At 46.7% G+C, this 20,079-nt stretch overlaps 1 protein-coding gene across 16 annotated transcripts in view; it reads right to left on the minus strand.

Annotated features, from left to right (window-relative positions):
* Positions 1-20,079, minus strand: part of LOC140483251 (nesprin-1-like) — a 585,321-nt gene that overhangs the window by 426,752 nt on the left and 138,490 nt on the right. For all 16 annotated transcript variants that reach the window (XM_072581374.1, XM_072581386.1, XM_072581377.1 and 13 more), the window contains 8 exons: positions 19,178-19,346; positions 14,422-14,518; positions 14,124-14,326; positions 11,149-11,313; positions 9,200-9,352; positions 6,851-6,994; positions 4,384-4,557; positions 4,140-4,298 (listed from right to left, as the gene is read on the minus strand). In XM_072581374.1, coding sequence (XP_072437475.1) covers positions 4,140-4,298; positions 4,384-4,557; positions 6,851-6,994; positions 9,200-9,352; positions 11,149-11,313; positions 14,124-14,326; positions 14,422-14,518; positions 19,178-19,346 — 1,264 coding nt within the window. The remainder of the gene's footprint in view (positions 1-4,139; positions 4,299-4,383; positions 4,558-6,850; positions 6,995-9,199; positions 9,353-11,148; positions 11,314-14,123; positions 14,327-14,421; positions 14,519-19,177; positions 19,347-20,079) is intronic.

Raw genomic sequence — 20,079 nt, forward strand, 5'->3', positions numbered from 1 at the left:
ATTATGTATCGGTTGAGGGGTGAATGAGGATATAATTGTTCCCTTACCAATAACGCCGGGGATCTTCCACACCTACCTGAGGGGTAGAGAGGAACTTGGTTTATAACATTCAGCTGAATGCACATTTGTGACTATCTAATTCTCTTTCTTTCTTTAATCCTAACTCTTTGGATAAGCATTTGGTCAGCTTCAAGTCTATTTTGGTGACTCAGTGTCGATGATGCTTGTGTGAAGTTTCCGGGGATGTTTTACTTTCCACTTTGCGGCATTACCTGCGCTATATAAAATCAGCTTGTTGTTGTAAACATCACAGTGGTCAGCCTTGCCTTTCTGTGTGACCTTTGAAACATGGAAACATCGAAATGAGGAGCAGGAGTAGGCCATTCGGCCCTTCGACCCTACTCTGCCATTCAAGGCTGATCCTCTATTTCAATGCCATATTCCCACTTTATGCCCATGCCCCTTGAAGCCCTCTGTGCGGGTCACACTCTGGCTGAATTTCCACATTGTTTCTCCTATCTTACAGCCTCACAGCCTGCCACACAAATCCAGCAAAGATAGCCTAAATGGTGTTGGCCATTTCTCTTGAGTTTTTACAAATTCTTCCCCTCAGAGTTAGGCAGCTGGACTTCCACAGAAGCTTTTGGGAATCAATGGCTGAACTAGGGATCATGTGGAGTTGTAGATAATGCAGAAGGATGTTGTAGATAACAGAGGGACATAGATAAGCTACAGGGCTGGGCTGAGAGGTGGCAAATGGAGTTTAATGTGGACAAGTGTGAGGTCATTCACTTTGGAAGGGGCAATAGGAATAAAGAGTACTGGATTAATGGTAAGATTCTTGGTAGTGTAGGTGAGCAGAGAGATCTCGGTATTCATATACATAGATCCCTGCAAGTTGCCACCCAAGTTGATAGGGTCGTAAAGAAGGCATACGACATGTTAGCTTTTATTAGTAGAGGGATCAAGTTTCATAAGATCATGTTGCAGCTGTACAAAACTCTGGAGTGGCTGCACTTGGAGTATTGCTTATAGTTCTGGTTACCACATTATAGGAGGGATGTGGAAGCTTTGGAAAGAGTTCAGAGGAGACTTACTAGGATGTCGCCTGGTATGGAGGGAAGGTCTTATGAGGAAAGGCTGAGGAACTTGAGGCTGTTTTCATTAAAGAGAAGAAGGTTGAGAGGTGACTAAATCGAGACATAGAAGATAATCAGAGGGTTAGATAGGATCGACAGTGGGAGCCTTTTTCCTTGGATAGTTATGGCTAGCTAGAGGGGACATAGCTTTAAATTGAGGAGTGATAGATATAGGACAAATGTCAGAGGTAGTTTCTTTGTTCAGAGAGTAGTAGGGACGTGGAACGCATTGCCTGCAACAATAGTACACTCATCAACCTTAAGGGCATTTAAATGGTCACTGGATAGTTATATGGACGAAAATGAAACAGAATAGGTTAGACGGGCTTCAGATTGGTTTCACAGGTAGGCACAGCATTGAGGGCACTGTGTTATGAAGATGTGGGTGTACTTTAAGAGAGTTAAAAGTAGCAGAACTACCGGACACAGCACCCAAGTGTTCTCAATAAGGTAACCATGTAACACTTTGGTCGAACAACTCGATTAGCTCATTGCCTGGAGACAAAAACAAAATTGAATTTGGCCAATCAGTTTAAAGTCTACCCCGAAAAATATCAAGCTCCAATTCAGTTTGAACTGAGTATACTGACAATCTTATAAGCCAATGACACAATCTGACACTTTGGGGGTATAAGACCAGAGAAAATTGAACAGTTGAGAGTAAATCTGCCAAACCCTGCATGTAAACAGACTGCTTGAAAAATAGCTGTCTTAAAAGTACCTTTTCGATCAGTAACCTGTGACACAGAAATTCCTAAGAAAAAAGAAAAGAAGACACAGAAAGATCGGAATAGAAGAACAATGCCTGGTTTGGAGTTTGGCTTTTGTAAATCTGAATTGCGAGTTTTATCGGACTAGTATTATTGAAGGGAAGTTCAAAGATAGGTTAGAGGAAGAAATTGTAAATAGTGATTAGTTAATTATTCTCTGTTATACTTAAAGAAATAAAGTTGTTAATTTTTACTTTAAATAGTTCTTGGCCACTCGGAGTTTTACAGATTACTGCACGGGACAAATCTTTTCTATATTGCTGGTTTTAAATTAAGCAGGAGGGTTTACCCCGTATCATAACAGCTGTAATGTTCTATGTTCTACTGAAATATTTAAGAACAATAAGCGATGGAAGGAAATGTGGAGCATAGGGATATGGGAAAGTGGGATTAGGATAGTGTGCCTGTGAAGGATGGACACCAACATGGACTAGAGACAAGCCAGACATGTGCTGTATTTTCTGTATAATTCACTGAACCCTTACACTTGATATGCAGCATCTACTTTTACTGCTCACTGGCAACTGGGTTCACCTCTGTGATAGGCTTTACTACACTGATAAGAATCCCCACTTTCTCTCTGTGTCTGTGAGGCAAGATGACACAAATTAACATCTGTAAGGGTGATAGGGCCCTCCTGTGGTGCAGTGGTAGTGTCCCTACACCCTGAACCAGGCAGCCTCGGTTCAAGTCCCATCTGCTCCAAAGGTGCACACAAACATCTCTGAACAAGTTGAATGAGAAAAGTAGGCTTAATAATAAAACAAAGCTCCCTGTGTTGAGAGTAGTCAGGTCAACACCTTACCATCACTCTCAGTGGATGAAGCTCTATGCCAGAGATAAATGCTAATTGATTAAAATAGCTGCCCTAAATTATAAACCTTACACAGGTAAAGAATGCATTTTTTCCAGGGTGATACTTCAGCTGGAATTTTATATTTGGTACATCAAGGAGGACAACCATTTCATAAGCCATAGTCTCCCAACCCAATCCCAGATGTAATGTCCTTGTATTGAGTTCTAGCCTACCTGGTCTACTTAGATAAGGTTAGATAGTAGATAAGGCTACCTGCACAGTTCATTTCAGCCTGCCCATTTTAATTGATCATTTCTTCTGAATCAAGTATTAGCAACTAAAATTAATTAATTTAAAACAGTCACTAAGAGAGAGGCTAGGGATCATTTTGACACTTCGCTGGTGCACAACATGGCTTCCAACTGTGAGCATTTGACAGAAAGACCATTGTGCCTGCGATGGAAAATTTGGGAAATGTATTCTGGCAGAGAAAGACACAAGACTATGGTGAAACGCAAGGGAGAGAGTTCACTTTTAAATGGATACAAGGATCTGGGGAGAGATTGGGGCAGTGGGGTTAATTTTCGATTGATGCAGGGCTATGGGGAGAGATTGGAGCTGTGGGATTAGTTTTAGATAGATTCAAGGATCTGGGGAGAGATTGGGGCAGTGGGGTTAGTTTTAGATTGATTCAGGGCTATGGGGAGAGATTGGGGCTGTGGGATTAGTTTTAGATTGATTCAGGGCTATGGGGAGAGATTGGGGCAGTGGGATTAGTTTTAGATTGATTCAGGGCTATGGGGAGAGATTGGGGCAGTGGGATTAGTTTGAGATTGGTACAGGGCTACGGGAAGACATTGGGGCTGTGGGATTAGTTTTAGATTGATTCAGGGCTATGGGAAAAGATTGGGGCTGTGGGATTAGTTTGAGATTGGTACAGGGCTACGGGAAGACATTGGGGTAGTGGGGTTAGTTTTAGATTGTTTCAGAGCTATGGGGAGAGATTGGGGCTGTGGGATTAGTTTGAGATTGGTACAGGGCTACGGGGAGACATTGGGGCAGTGGGGTTAGTTTTAGATTGACTCAGAGCTGTGGGGAGAGTTTGGGGCTGTAGGATTAGTTTGAGATTGGTACAGGGCTACGGGGAGACATTGGGGCAGTGGGGTTAGTTTTAGATTGACTCAGGGCTGTGGGGAGAGATTGGGGCTGTGGGACTAATTTGGTTGCTTGAACAGAGCTGACACAGAGACAATGGAACACATGGCCTTTGAGCTATAAATGTGCTCTGATTCCAAAATTGCAAGCATTCCCCTTCACAGTGAGCAACACTGAGTAAACACTTGCTTCTCTGTCCGATGGGGTTAGGGTTCCAGTTGGAGAGCAGTGTAAATGAGGGCTTGAAGACGGGTTAAGTTCGCAGTAATGGAGACTCACCTGGAATGCTGCCTGAATATGGAGGATTTTCTTCTGAAGAATGGAGAAATCCAAGTGCCGCAGGACTTTGCTGTCACTCAGGAGGCTCTGAACTGCCTGCATGTTCCTCTCTGCCGCAATCGCTGCTTGTTTGCAATCCTCCTGGCAATCTGCCAATTCCTGTATTGGGGGAAAAGGAGCAAGGGTTTTAGTTCCAAGACACCAACGTCAAACCCTGCTGTCCTCCGGTGGGATTGGCACCAACCTGGTGTCTCGCCTTGAAACCGGCTACGGAGTGACCCTCAGCTTCCCCTGGGGAGGTAATTTGATTGGCATGATTCAACGACTCAAAGAAAGCTGTGATCTCCTTCTCCAACTCATCCAGGGGACTCAGCAACTGCTGAGCTTCCAGGAGCAAACACTGACAGCGCTCCCGAACCTATACAATAGAGAAGGGCAGACATTAACATCAGACAGTGAAACATACACCGAGTGTGACTTATTCAACATCAAGTCACTTTCTCAACATTTGTATTGGAACAGACATTTTCAACACCAACCTCTTAAAAGTTTGATTTGGAGTTTTAACCACTGAGGGAGTGCTGCACCATCTAGGGGTCAGTACTGAGGGAGTGCTGCATTGTCGTCGGGTCAGTACTGAGGGAGCGCTCTATTGTCAGAGGGTCAGTACTGAGGGAGTGCTGCACTATCAGGGGGTCAGTACTGAGGGAGTGCTGCACTATCAGAGGGTCAGTACTGAGGGAGTGCTACACTGTCAGAGGGTCAGTACTGAGGGAATGTCGCACTGTCAGAGGGTCAGTACTGAGGGAGTGCTGCACTATCAGAGAGTCATTACTGAGGGAGTGCTGCACTATCAGGGGGTCAGTACTGAGGGAGTGCTGCACTGTCGAAGAGACAGTACTGAGGGAGTGCTGCACTGTCACAGAGTCAATACTGAGGGTGTGCTGCACTGTCACAGGGTCAGTACTGACAGAGTGCCGCACTGTCAGAAGGTTAGTAGTGAGGGAGTGTAACACTGTTGGAGAGTCAGTTCTGTGGGAGAGCGACACTGTCGGAGAGTCGATACTGAGGAAGCGCTGCACTGTCACAGGGTCAGTACTGTGGGAGTGCCGCACTGTCGGAGAGTCGGTACTGAGGAAGCGTTGCAATGTCACAGAGACAGTATTGAGTGAGTGCTGCACTGTTGAAAGGTCAGTACTGAGTGAGTGCTGCACAGTTGGAGGGTCAGTACTGAGGGAGTGTCGCACTGTTGGAGGGTCAGTACTGAGGGAGTGCTGCACTGTCGGAGGGTCAGTACTGAGGGAGTACTGCACTGTTGGAGGGCCAGTACTGAGGGAGTGCTGCACTGTCAAAGGGTCAGTACTGAGGGAGTACTGCACTGTTGGAGGGTCAGTACTGAGGGAGTGCTGCACTGTTGGACGGTCAATACTGAGGAAGCAATGCACTGGTAAAAGTGTTGTATCTCAGGTGAGAATACAAAGGTTATATAATCCCTTTATTCAGGTGGAGATTAAGACCCTATTGTACTGTTAGAGGAAGCCATTCTCCCAGAATTGTGGCCTACATTTATCCCTCAACCAAACACAGAGAACTATCTCACTTTTCATTTGTGGGAACTGGATCCTGTGTTGCCCAGCTTGAGACAATATGATGTGAAGACAATAAACTACATCAGAACAGATGCTTATTCACCCCTGGGGGTGGGGAATGAGTTGCACTATTTAACACCATCTGGATAGGTACAAAAGCAAATCAAAGAAAGATTTTTAAATTATGCAGATTAAACTTTTCAAGGGGGGCAGTGGAAACCTACAAAAGTGAAAAAAAAAGAACAAAAAGTCACAATTGCAGTTTAAAATACCTTTAACCGTGAGGGTAAACCCCACCTCCTGAGAAGGGGTGGGGCATTGGAGACGAGTGGACAACTCTGTGGAACAGGGTTTTAGAACAAGGTTCCTTCTGACTGGAATTCCCTGAGGAATGTGGGACTGGTGAATGTATCCATTATTGAATAGTGTCGAACTGTAGAACTTGTATGATATGACTGACGATAAAGTTCAATTCTCTCAGTCTCACATCCCTTTGTGTAGGGAGCTCAGAGTGACTGAGAAGGTACAGGGCTAGGACAGTTTAATACTGTTCTGTTTATCATTCGCTATCTCCGCAAAACTCTTCAGCTTGTCCACTTCATCCCCCTGCGCATACTGCCTGAAGCAGAGAACCTGGCATGGACCACTCTACAGGTCGTTCTGTTATCATGCGACAGTTCTGTTCCTCCGCAGCCCCAGTACTATTGAAAATCACACTATGGAAAACCGTGACAGAAAATCGCGCTGCAGAGAATCGTTAATAAAGAATCACTTCAGTAGAAAGTTCGCACTATCCAAACAATGTCCACAATTCGTCAATTGCGTTCCAGCCAATTCGCGCTGACGAAACGCACGTTACAGCAGAACGGCCTGTAATCGCACTGGACAAAATGAACCACGGTGCTCAGAATGGTTCACTCTGGTCAGGTGGACAACACGATTCATCGGACACCCATTGACCATCGCTGACCAGAAGGCCACACTGGTCACAATTGGTCTTCTTCAGACTGGTCTAACTGTTTCAGTCCTACCCTGAGGCACATGTTAATTGCTGAGTCCTGATTAAAACTCCCCCATTCACTCAGAACTCTGAGCTTCCCTCATTCTGAGGCTGATCCTTACTTTTATCAGCTGATCCTTAATGGTGGACATCGTGGACAGCATCTGCGTTACTTCATCCTGTGGGGTGTCCTTTGTTAACTGCTGAGCTGTCTTGGAAACCAGTTTGTACTGAGCTTCCATTATTGGCACCTTTTGTTTTATAACCTGCACAGGATACCAGAAACACAAACATCAGCTCGTAACAATCGTACATCCAGCAACCAGCACTTTAAAACTAACGTCAAGGAAGAAAGGCCTTTTACAGACACCTGCCTTTATACATCAATGGATCAAACTGGTTCCATTTACTGTGCAATTCAGGTAAACAGTGTTAGCACTATTTGTGATTTAATTTCAATTTACTGACAGGGTGAGAGCATCAGTGGCGAGACTAGCATTTATGACCCATCCCTAATTGCCCAGAGGGCAGTTAGGAGTCAACCACATTGCTATGTGTCTGGAGTCACATGTAGGCCTGGCCAGGTAAGGATGGCAGATTTCTTTCCCAAAAGAATATTAGTTAACCAGATGGGCTTTTCCAGCAATTGACAATGGCTTCATGGTCAGCATTAGATCCTTAATTCCAGATTCCTTATTGAATTCAAATTCTACCACATGCAATGGCAGGATTTGAACCTGGGTCCCCAGAACATTAGCGGAGCTTCTGGATTAATAGACTAGCAATAATATCACTAGGCCACCACCTCCCGATAATATATTCAAACCCATTCATCAATGATAAATAAAAATCACACGGTCTTTCAAGACCTGCACCAAACAGGCATACGGTCTGCCAACATTGGCTTTATCTGAATCTGTTTTCTGTACACCTTGGGTGTTAGTTTTATAAGTACTCACATCCCCACTGCACGTACACATGCAAATATAATGAGACATTTGTAAATGTGCACGTAGTACAAGTACTCCAAGACACACATGCACAATGCAGTGATTGTAACGAGGTCAGCCAGCTGGCTCGTATTGGATATGCGTTTCCTGACTGGGGCAGTTAGCCTGGTCCAATCTGGGAGCACTGGCTGACAGATTAAAAAGGGGAGTGGTTAGGGCCGACTGCCTGCCCCTCTTCCGGGGTTACGTTAGAGCCCGGGTGTCCTTGGAGAAGGAGCACGCGGTGTCCACCAACACCCTGGAGTTGTTCAGGGAGAGGTGGGTACCGCAGGGAGTGGAGTGCATTATTTCCCCCTCCAACTCTATTTTGATTTAGTCCCTACCCTCCCCTTCACTGTTTTGATCACACAGCATTGCCCTTTGATGTGAAGGGCAGTGCTTGTCACTGGCCACTCGGGTGTTTCCTATCTTCCTGGTGGTGGAAATTGAATAAAGATTCGTGCACTTTGTGTCTCTCACTGTGTCTCACACCTGCACACACACAACACGGGTGCTAAAAAAAAATAAAAAGGGGAGTGTCAGAGATGCTGACACTGTGATAGCTGGCTCTGAATGAGGCAGTATTAAAGTTTGTGTGTAAGTAAGGGGAGACTTGGTGACAGGATACCAGCCTCTATGGGGAGTTATTTCACAGGTACACATTCTTCAAATATATCAGTCAAGGAGAGAAACATTTCACATGTGGCCTATTTGCTATTTTGCTTTTAAGGAATATTCCTGCTGAATCTCTCCTTATGTGCTATTTACTTGAAATTTTTACCTCAATATTCTGGATGGAGCCGTCCACACGAAATAAAATTGCATCTAACAGTTACTTCAGTATATACACTCAAGAGGCTTGACTCCACCCAGGGCAATGCAGCTGACTTGATCAGCACCACAGCCATATACATCCACTCCCCCACCACCAACACTCAGTTGTAGCAGCATGCACCACGTACCAGATGTACTGCACAAATTCACCAAGCTTCCTTCCACAGCACCTTCCATTTCGACATAGACAGGCAAGGGCAGCAGATAGATGGGAACACCAATAATTACAAGCTCCCCTCCACAATGCTCACCATCCTGACTCGAAAATATACCGCTGCTCTTCAGTGTCACTGGAATTGCCCCCTTCAATGGCGTTGTGGATCTACCTAAAGCACATAGACTGCAGAGGTTCAAGAAGGCAGCTCACCAACACCTTCACAAGGGCAACTAGGGACAGGCAATAAATGCTGGGCCCAGCCAGCAATGCCCACATTGTCTGAATGAATTATAAAAAAGTTGTTTCTCTTTCTCCGTCTCTCTAACTCTTACTTCAATTGATCACAACAAATGTCAATCGTCCACTCTCATTTGAAAGTACTCCTAGGTTAGATTTCCAGCAGGGGTTAGGTACTAAGCTGACATTGCGGAGCATGCCAACTGCAATCCAGTTTTATACCCAGGTGCCAAGTCTGCCCCACACATACATACCTCCATATCTTGCACGTAAGTCTTGATATTGAGAAAAGACACATCTACTGGTGAGTTCTGTTTCTCATTCGCTGTCTCCACAAAACTCTTCAGAGCCGATACTCCGTCCAGATACTCTTTCTTCAGCTTGTCCACTTCATCCGCCCGGGCGTACTGCAACGGGGACATGACACAGTTAGCTCAGAGGTTAGAAGGCAATCATACCCTCCGCTAATAGAGTCGGGAAGAGTTTCACCCCTTGACCAGCTAGCTCCAAGCTTACTTCACAATACAACCCCATTCATCTCCAAATACCCAGAAATAATGTTTCTGTCTCCTCCTTTTACTTCAATATAAGCTGCTGGAAGACACAGGTTCCACACAGGAAATTTGTGTCCCTTAGTCGTGAGGGCAAGAACCAGGAGAGACAGACTCAAAATAAGGGTCAGGTTGATTGGCGATAAGGAGGAATTTGTTCATTCAGAGGCCAGTGAGTCTTTGGAAATATAAACAGAAAATTCAGCAGGTCTGGCAGCGTCTGCCGAGAGAAGCCAGAGTTAACGTTCTGAGGAAGGGTCACTGGACCCAGACGTTAACTCTGATTTCTCTCCACAGATGCTGCCGGACCTGCTGAGCTTTTCCAGCAATTTCTGATTTAGTTTCTGATTTACAGCATCCGCAATTCTTTCAGGTTTGACTTGGTAAATCTTTGGAGTTTTCTACCCTAGAGTGTCGGGAGAGCTCAATCATTGACTACGTTCCAGACAAGGATTGATAGATTTCACGAGATCAAACATATCAAGGGATAGTGTTGGAAAATGACACTGAGATAGAAAACCAGACATGATCTAATTGAAGGGTGGAGCAGGTTTGAGGGGCTGAATGGCCTCCTCCTGGAGCTAATTCCTGGAAGCTATTTTCCTAATCAATCTGGTCAGAGATGTTACAATGCCTCTGAAGCAGGGGGACTTGATCCAGAGCTGCAGAGTAGGGACATTACCACTGCACCACAAGAGCCCTTCATACAATAGCTTAAAGCAATGGGTTTAATGATGGCCTGCTTCATCCTTGAATAGTGGTGACCATGAATTGGTTCCCTCTAAAGTGTTCTGATTAAACAGCAACATCTAATTACTTCTCAAAGTTCCTCTTAGTATCACAGAATCTCTGCAGTGTGGAAAGAGACAATTCGACCCATCAAGTCTGCACTAACTCTCTGAAGGGTATTCACCCTAACTCTATATCCCCGGGTATTCCCATGGCTAACCCACCTAGCCTACACATTCCTGGGCACTATAGCATGGCCAATCCACCTTAACCGACACGTCCCAGGACACTATGGGGCAATACAGCATGGCCAATCCACCTGACCTGCACATCTTTGGACTGTGGGAGGAAACTGGAGCACCTAGAGGAAACCCACACAGACACGGGTAGAATGTGCAATCTCCACACAGACAGTCACCCGAGGCTGGAATCGAACCCGGGTCCCTGTGGCTGTGAGGCAATAGCACTAACCACTGAACTATCCTCTGGGACAGTGGGATGGAGATGATTAAAAAGGTTCCTCTCCTGAAAATTGTCAAATCTGTTGTAAAAATCCGAGAAATCCTTATGCTAATAGAAAGAATATCCAGCAACGTCTCCTTGGACATGAGCACACAGGTGACTCCTGTCCAACTGCAGAAGCTAGGTTTTTAATGCAACCTGAAGTGACCTAGCAAACCATTCCATTGATGCAAGAACGAGGATTAGTGTCATCTTCAAAAGGCATCAGATGATTCAGAATAATTACTGGCCACAAACAGCATAATGGTGACCTCTCCCACTCTTTGAATAGCCCTGAACACAGAGCCCTTCCAACCTGCGAGTTGTCCCTTTCTCCCATGTCATCCAGCACTGCTGGCCTCTGGGATTTTCCACAACGTCCAATTCTAAAAGGAGGCAAAACTGGACCTGGGTCAACCTACATGTTTCACTTTGACGAAGAGCTCCCTCCAACGCCCGTTCAGTAACAGCAGCTGCTGTTTGAGATCTCGAGAGACTGATTCGTCACATGTCTCGATGAGGAAATTCCCAGCATCATTCATAACGGAGTGCTGTTGGATCCAGTGAGGGAGGTGTCGGAAGAAGTCCTTCAAACACAAACGTATAGATAACGAATGTTAAATACGAGTGATTGGTGCAACAGCCCAAAATGATGTCCCCTTCACAGAGGACATTGGGAGACAACAGGCGCATCAACTTTTTTCTTTCGAATCCCTACAGTAGGGTAACAGGCCCTTCGGCCCAACAAGTCCACACTGACCCTCCAAAGAGTACGCCACCCAGACCCATTCCCCAACCCTATTACTCTACATTTACCCCCAACTAATGCACCCAACCTACACACCCCTGAACACTATAGGTAATTTACTATGACCAATTCACCTAACCTGCGCATCTTTGGCTCATGGGTGGAAACTAGAGCACCCAAAGGATACTTATTATTCTGTCATTCCTTGTCCCTCAGTACACCCAGAGGAAATCCACACAGACAGGGGGAGAAAGTGCAAACTCCACACACAGTGGCCCAAGGCTGGAACTGAACCCGGGTCCCTGCTGCTGTGAGGCAGCAGTGCTAACCACTGAACCACTGTGATGCCCACAACCTGCTTAAAGTGAAGTCTTGGGTGTTGTGACTTTAAGCCAGAAGGTTATGCTCCAGTGCTCAAGCCAATGGCCTCACTGAGGAAGAGATGGACATTAAGGGATTCCGTCCTCTTGAAGAAAATGAAGTGAAACCCTGGCGATATGACGTCAAACAGCCCGAGTGAAGAAAAGCCAGTACTTCAAGTCAACATTCAACCTTCAACCGCTACCAAAGGCAAGTTAATGTTGGCATTCAACAAACCATCATTAATGGGATCTTGCTTTGCATGTAATGGCTATCATATCTGCTTGCAGAATGACAATGGTTTCACTCCAAAGTCACTAATCTGAAGAGGTGGTTGTGAGTGATTCGCAACTTAAAACACATTTGGGCTCTTTAATCCAGGGCTGGATACCTGTGATAGTCACAGTCAGCAAGTCAGGCACAGACTGTGCTGAAAACCGCATTTATTTCTCAAAGCTAAGTTACGGTACAGGTTTCCAATTGATGCTATTTGTAGAATCACAACTGTGAAATCTTCCATGAACCTCCTTTGTGGAATGGAATTGTCTATTATTTTCTGAAAGGAACATTCCTTTGAATGTTTAGGAGTGGTAACATACTGTTCCACATGGGGCTGCAAGTAAGTTTGTAATTAAAAACAACCAGTTTTAACAACAGAAATACTCCTGCCACCGAGTAATCTGATTTTAATTCAATAAAAATACCTTCATAAAAAGCATTCATTACCTGAAGAAATTAAATGTTAAGTATACTTATTAAAATAACTTTTAAAAGTTAAAAATGTAATGTTGAAAAACTTGTGTAAAATGCCTACTGGGTGTCCCTGCATCCAAAGGTATGTTTAAGTTAAAGAGACTTCTTGTAGGTTTACAATGGAGCACAAATGCCAGAAACTCAGGATGCTAACTGATTCAATCTGATGTGTGGCCAGTCCTCCAGACAGGCTTTTGAAATCAATGTTAAAAATTGCAGAAACTCGATATACAGTGAGTGTGATTTGTGCTTGAAATATCTTGTTCTTTCATGGTGATTTTGGGATCACTACAAGTTCACTGTCCAGATTAGGCTCTTAATTTCCACATACAGCTTGTTCTGCTAAGTTGCGCATTTTGTTCACACAAGTTCGTTCGAACACGATTGACGAATTGGGGATACTGCTTCTAAAGTGCAAGTGTATTGGTTACAACGCGATTGCAGTCCCATTAGTTTCAATGGTGCTGCTATTGTTCCATTTTCTTATAACACAGGATTGCACCAGAACGGAAATGCCATGTTACGGCAGAACTGACTGTATAAGCATTTGAACCAAAATATGCAGTAAATTCTGATTTGCCTTACTCCCACTGCTCCTGGATTCCTCCCAGATGCTAAACTCACCTCAAGTCCTCACACTCCAGGATAATATCAATCTGTGTCAGCATCATGTGATATTCACAAGGGAGTTAATTCTATACTCATTGATGTTTCAATTCATACAAACCTGCTGTTAACCAACAGAAGCTCACTATTATCGAATGTCAGTTCAGTCTTACCCCATACCAGCACACCACTTCCCTATTATCCAACTGTTTTTTTTAAAAATTCATTCACGGGATCAGGGTGATCCCTGGCTAGACCCATCAGGCAGTTAAGAGTCAACCCCATTGCTGTGGGTCTGGAGTAACACGTAGGCCAGACCAGGTAAGGATGGCACTTTCCTCCCCGAGAGGGCATTAGTGAACCAGATGGGTTTTACCGCCCCCCCCAAACATGGTCACCATTGGACTCTTCATTCCATTTTTTTTAACACCTCATAGAGTCATACAGCACAGAAACAGACCCTTCATTCCAACTTATCCATGCCGACCAGATAGCCTAACCTAAGCTAACTTGGCCCATCTCCCTCTAAACCCTTCCTATTTATATCCCCATCCAGATGCCCTTTAAATGCTGTAATTATACCAGCCTCCACCACTTCCTCTGGAAGCTCATTCCATACTCCAAACATTTAGTGGGGTTTGAACCTGGGTCCCAGAGCACTAACTGGGTTTCTGGACTAATAGTCGAGTGATAATACCAGTAGGCCACTGTCTTCCCACTGATCACAAGTCTGCATTTGCACCGGATTAGTCTGACATCAATGTATTGTCACCACTGCCTGCTATCATTCACCTATTGCCCCTTTTCCAGCTCACTGTTACACAGTGCCTGCTCACTGCTTCTCCTGTACCCCTTCACTTTGTCATTACGCTGATGGTGAAGTGGTCTTTAAAAAGAGAAGGGAGAAGACTCCCACTGTACAGGTTTTACCTTCTTGACGAGTTCTGGCTGATTCAGCATTTTCTCGCCGTCTTCCAGCCAGGCCTGGAGAGTTGCCACTGTGCTGCTGTACTTGTCCCAGTTGGTGACCACCTCCTCCAGCATGCTCCTCACACTGCGCACCTCCACTGACAGATTGCGCCACTGCACCGTCGAGTCGCTCAGGAACTTGCCGACGGTCTCTCTCTCTTCAGCTGCAGGGGACAAGACGAGACAGGGTGAGATCCTGGTGTGCAGCAGAGGATGCAGGCAAAGATGCCAGCCCCCGGCGCCCAGAGGTAGCAGTTACCTGAGTTTTCGACTTTCAGGTAAGCATCGGCCGCGTGCTTCAGAGACTGGAAGGTGACCTCATAGTGTCCAAAGAACTTGTTGCCTTCCACAAATGACTGCAGAGAAAGATCAAAGCTGTCAGCGGGATTTGGGAGTCTTTTCCGCTGAAAAACAAATAAGCTAACTTTGAAAAAAACAATGGGCTGATTCGAGAGTGATGTGCTGGAAAAGCACAGCAGGCCAGGTAGCATTTGAGGAGCAGGACAATCAACATTTTGGGCATAAGCCCTTCATCAGGAATGAGGATCGACCACGACCAACAGACTGATGCCTACCAGTCAAGAGGGAATTGTAAAGGGGAGGAACTCAAGTCGTGCAGAATCTCAATGACATTTTCCAGATTTCCACACCCTGTTTTTCCTTTGTAAACAACAGCTTCCTGATATTACCCCCGAATGGTCTGGCTCTAAGATTAAGGGAATGCTCTTTTGCTGAACGATTGCCTTCCATTCTGGTCAGCACATGACGGGATTGGTGTGGAAGCTCTGGAGAGAGTGCAGAAGAGGTTTACCAGGATGCTGCCTGGATTAGAGGCTACAAGCTGTCAGGAGAGGCTGGATAGACTGGGGTTGTTTTCTCTGGAGTGGCGGAGGCTGAGGGAAGGCTTGATAGAATTCCAGAAAACAATGAGATGCATTGATAGGATTGACAGTCCGAATCTTTTTTTTCCCCAGAGTTGAAATGTCTCATACTCAGGGGCACACAATAAAGGTGAGAGGGGGAAAGTTCAAAGGAGATGTGAGGAGCAAGGTTGTTCCACACAGTGTGGTAGGAGTCTGGAACGCACTACCAGGGGTAGTAGCAGAGGCAGTTACAATAGAGCTGTTGAAGGGGCTTTTAGATAAGTACATGAATATGGTGGAAATGGAGGGATATGGACTAAGGTAAGGTAGAAGGGATTAATTCAATTTGGCGCCATGTTCAGCACAATATCGTGGGCTGAAGGGCCTGTACCTGTGCTGTACAGGTCTCCATTCTATACATTACTCCTGAATGGCCTGGCTATAATATTAAGGAAATGTCCCTTGCTTGTGGAATAGCCCCTTCTGCCACCCTGTCAATTTCTAGGAAAAAACAATGACTGCAGATGCTGGAAACCAGATTCTGGATTAGTGGTGCTGGAAGAGCACAGCAGTTCAGGCAGCATCCAAGGAGCAGTAAAATCGACGTTTCGGGCAAAAGCCCTTCATCAGGAATAAAGGCAGAGAGCCTGAAGCGTGGAGAGATAAGCTAGAGGAGGGTGGGGGTGGGGAGAAAGTAGCATAGAGTACAATGGGTGAGTGGGGGAGGGGATGAAGGTGATAGGTCAGGGAGGAGAGGGTGGAGTGGATAGGTGGAAAAGGAGATAGGCAGGTAGGACAAGTCCGGACAAGTCATGGGGACAGTGCTGAGCTGGAAGTTTGGAACTAGGGTGAGGGGGGAAGGGGAAATGAGGAAACTGGTGAAGTTCACATTGATGCCCTGGGGTTGAAGTGTTCCGAGGCGGAAGATGAGGCATTCTTCCTCCAGGCGTCTGGTGGTGAGGGAGCGGCGGTGAAGGAGACCCAGGACCTCCATGTCCTCAGCAGAGTGGGAGGGGGAGGTGAAATATTGGGCCACAGGGTGGTGTGGTTGATTGGTGCGGGTGTCCCAGAGATGTTCCCTAAAGCGCTCTGCTAGGAAGCGTCCAGTCTCCCCAATGTAGAGGAGACCCACATCGGGAGCAATAGTTACAATAAATGATATTAGTGGATGTGCAGCTAAAACTTTGATGGATGTGGAAGGCTCCTTTAGGGCCTTGGATAGAGGTGAGGGAGGAGGTGTGGGCGCAGGTTTTGCAGTTCCTGTGGTGGCAGGGGAAGGTGCCAGGATGGGAGGGTGGGTTGTAGGGGGGGCGTGGACCTGACCAGGTAGTCACGGAGGGAACTGTGTTTGCAGAAGGCGGAAAGGGGTGGGGAGGGAAATATATCCCTGGTAGTGGGGTCTGTTTGGAGGTGGCGGAAATGTCGGCGGATGATTTGGTTTATGCGAAGGTTGGTAGGGTGGAAGGTGAGCGCCGGGGCATTCTGTCCTTGTTACGGTTGGAGGGGTGGGGTCTGAGGGCGGAGGTGCGGGATGTAGACGAGATGCGTTGGAGGGCATCTTTAACCACGTGGGAAGGGAAATTGCGGTCTCTAAAGAAGGAGGCCATCTGGTGTGTTCTGTGGTGGAACTGGTCCTCCTGGGAGCAGATACGGCGGAGGCGGAGGAATTGGGAATACAGGATGGCATTTTTGCAAGAGGTAGGGTGGGAAGAGGTGTAATACATATATTTCACTCCCCACCCCTATCCGCCTTCCGCAAAGACCGTTCCCTCCATGACTACCTGGTCAGGTCCACGCCCCCCCTACAACCCACCCTCCCATCCTGGCACTTTCCCCTGCCACTGCAGGAACTGTAAAACCTGCGCCCACACCTCCTCCCTCACCTCTATCCAAGGCCCTAAAGGAGCCTTCCACATCCATCAAAGTTTTACCTGCACATCCACTAATATCATTTATTGTATCCGTTGCTCCCGATGCGGTCTCCTCTACATTGGGGAGACTGGGCGCCTCCTAGCAGAGCGCTTTAGGGAACATCTCTGGGACACCCGCACCAATCAACCACACCGCCCTGTGGCCCAACATTTCAACTCCCCCTCCCACTCTGCCAAGGACATTGAGGTCGTGGGCCTCCTTCACCGCCGCTCCCTCACCACCAGACGCCTGGAGGAAGAACGCCTCATCTTCCGCCTCGGAACACTTCAACCCCAGGGCATCAATGTGGACTTCAACAGTTTCCTCATTTCCCCTTCCCCCACCTCACCCTAGTTTCAAACTTCCAGCTCAGCACTGTCCCTATGACTTGTCCGGACTTGTCCTACCTGCCTATCTTCTTTTCCACCTATCCACTCCACCCTCCCCTCCTTGACCTATCACCTTCATTCCCTCCCCCACTCACCCATTGTACTCTATGCTACTCTCTTCCCACCCCCACCCTCCTCTAGCTTATCTCTCCACGCTTCAGGCTCACTGCCTTTATTCCTGATGAAGGGCTTTTGCCCGAAACGTCGATTTTACTGCTCCTCGGATGCTGCCTGAACTGCTGTGCTCTTCCAGCACCACTAATCCAGACCCCGTCAGTTTCTCTCTGACCACCCTGTCAATTTCTCTCTGTCCACCCTCTCAGTTTCTCTCTGTTCACCCTCTCAGTTTCTCTCTGTTCACCCTCTCAATTTCTCTCTGTCCACCCTCTCAATTTCTCTCTGTCCACCCTCTCAGTTTCTCTCTGTCCACCCACTCAGTTTCTCTCTGTCCACCCTCTCAGTTTCTCTCTGTTCACCCTCTCAGTTTCTCTCTGTTCACCCTCTCAGTTTCTCTCTGTCCACCCTCTCAGTTTCTCTCTGTCCACCCTGTCAATTTCTCTCTGTCCACCCCCTCAGTTTCTCTCTGTCCACCCCGTCAGTTTCTCTCTACCCACCCTGTGAGTTTCTCTCCAGTCCTGGAGAAGAGTCTTACCAACCTCAAAACATTAACTCTGTTTCTCTCTCCAAAGATACGGCCAGACCTGCTGAGTTTCTCCAGCACCTTCCGGGTCTTTCTTTTTTGGTCAAAACCTTGGATCATCTAAAAGCCGTGAACACACCGTCTCTGCCCAGCCGGCTGAGATTTTCTAAGCAATTTCTGATTTCCAGCCGACGCAGTTTTTGTTTGAATCTCGTGATCTTCCGTACGCGGGGCAAGTCAAACTAAGTTAATGCAAGCTACCCTTGCAATTTAACCCTTTTAGCCCCAATGTCATTCTGATAAATCTACACTGCACCACGCTTGAGGTCAACGTATCCTTCCTGAGGTATGGTGCTCAATCCTCAATTCAGTCTCTGAAATGAAGGTCTAACCGGGCGCTCATACAACACATTGAGTTCATGGTCACTAACCCAACATTATGGGCATTAACTACATTAACATACACATGGACTGCTGCACCATTCCTGAATATAATCCACATCCAATTCTTTTTCCTTCCACCACCTCATGAGACAGACAAAGCATGTGCCTATGCAAACAACTATCTTTGACTTGAGAGGTACTACTCTGGGTCAATTCACAGAATCTCTCTACAGCGTGGAGAAGGCCATTCAGCCCATCACATCCACACCAACCCTCCAAACAGCATCCCATGCGGACCCACCCCCTATTTCCTGCGGCTAACTTACTTAAGATTGGGCACTATGGAAAATGTAGCGCAGCCAATCCGCTGCATGTCCTTGGAAGGTAACCAGAGCACCCGGAGGAAACTCACATCAACATGGGGAGAATGTGTGAACTCCACACAGACAGACATCCCGAGGCCGGAATTGAACACAGGTCCCTGGTGCTGTGAGGCAGCAGTGCTAACCACTGAGCCACCATGTCGCCCAACTAGCAACGCAACATCTGCTCAAACAGCTACCATTTACAGGGCATTGTCAAGACTGTGGCTTGAGAGGTACTACTCTGGGTCAAGTGTCAAGACACACCCCTGCTCTCACTACCTTCCAGAGACGTATCAGAAAGACCTACAGGTTTCCAATCAATGGCTGTAGGACTGTTACGAACGCATCATCTGTGGCCAACAAGTGAGGGTCCAAACAGGAGGCAAGGAGTGTACTACAAGCCCTCCCCTCCACCTATCAGTGAAATTCCTGATGACGTGGGTCTCACTGAAATATTCCTCACAATGTAATTTTGGAGGAGGTGCTGCACGGATTCCTTCCTGCCATATTTGATGATCCACGATTTGAGTTTGGTTTCAGCCAGCACCAGGAAGGCCAGGAGGCGATACTTCAACTCCAGAAAGTCCAGTCTCGTTAAATGGAGCTTGGAGGCGGTCGTAATGAATTCGAACCTGGGGAGAGCAAGCGGACGCAAGGTTATCACTGAGAGAGGCGGGGTGGGGGGGGGAGCAGACCATGGCCAAAGAGATATGCAGACATATAAATGGGGAATAAGTGGCATCCACCATCACCTCAGCCACAGGAAACAGTAAGGAAAGCTGACAGCTAGACAGTGCCTTTAATGATTTCAGAAGGTTCCAAATTTTTCCTGGGGTCGCGGGTGTCCAAAACTAGAGGGCATAGGTTGAAGGTAAGAGGGCACCCGAGGAGCAACACTTTCACACAGAGGGTGGTGCGTGTATGGGATGCACTGCTAGAGGATGTGGTAGTTGCAGGTACAGTAACAACATTTGAAAGACATTTGGACAGGCACATGGATAGGAAAGGTTTCGAGGGATGTGGACCAAATGCAGGCAAAATGGGTCTCGTTCAGTTTAGGAATCCTGGTCACCCGAGTTGGACTAAAGGGTTTGTTTCCATGCTGTGTGACTCTACAACTCTCCACAGCCATTTCGCGATGTAGTCTCCACTGGAAACGGCAGCAGCTCATTTACGCACAGCAAGATCCCACAATCCAAAATCTGTCGCTGAAAACAAAAACAAAATCTGTTTCCGTGCTAACGGTTGACAGATCAATAGTTTCCGGGGAAACGGAAAAGCAGTGGCAGGGTCAGCTCCTTCAAGACGACGCCAGGCAAACTTTGAGCCGAGTCGGCAGCAGGGCCTAATGTCTCAGCCGAGGAA

Source organism: Chiloscyllium punctatum, chromosome 11 (genome assembly GCF_047496795.1).
Source record: "Chiloscyllium punctatum isolate Juve2018m chromosome 11, sChiPun1.3, whole genome shotgun sequence".
Classification (NCBI taxonomy): domain Eukaryota; kingdom Metazoa; phylum Chordata; class Chondrichthyes; order Orectolobiformes; family Hemiscylliidae; genus Chiloscyllium; species Chiloscyllium punctatum.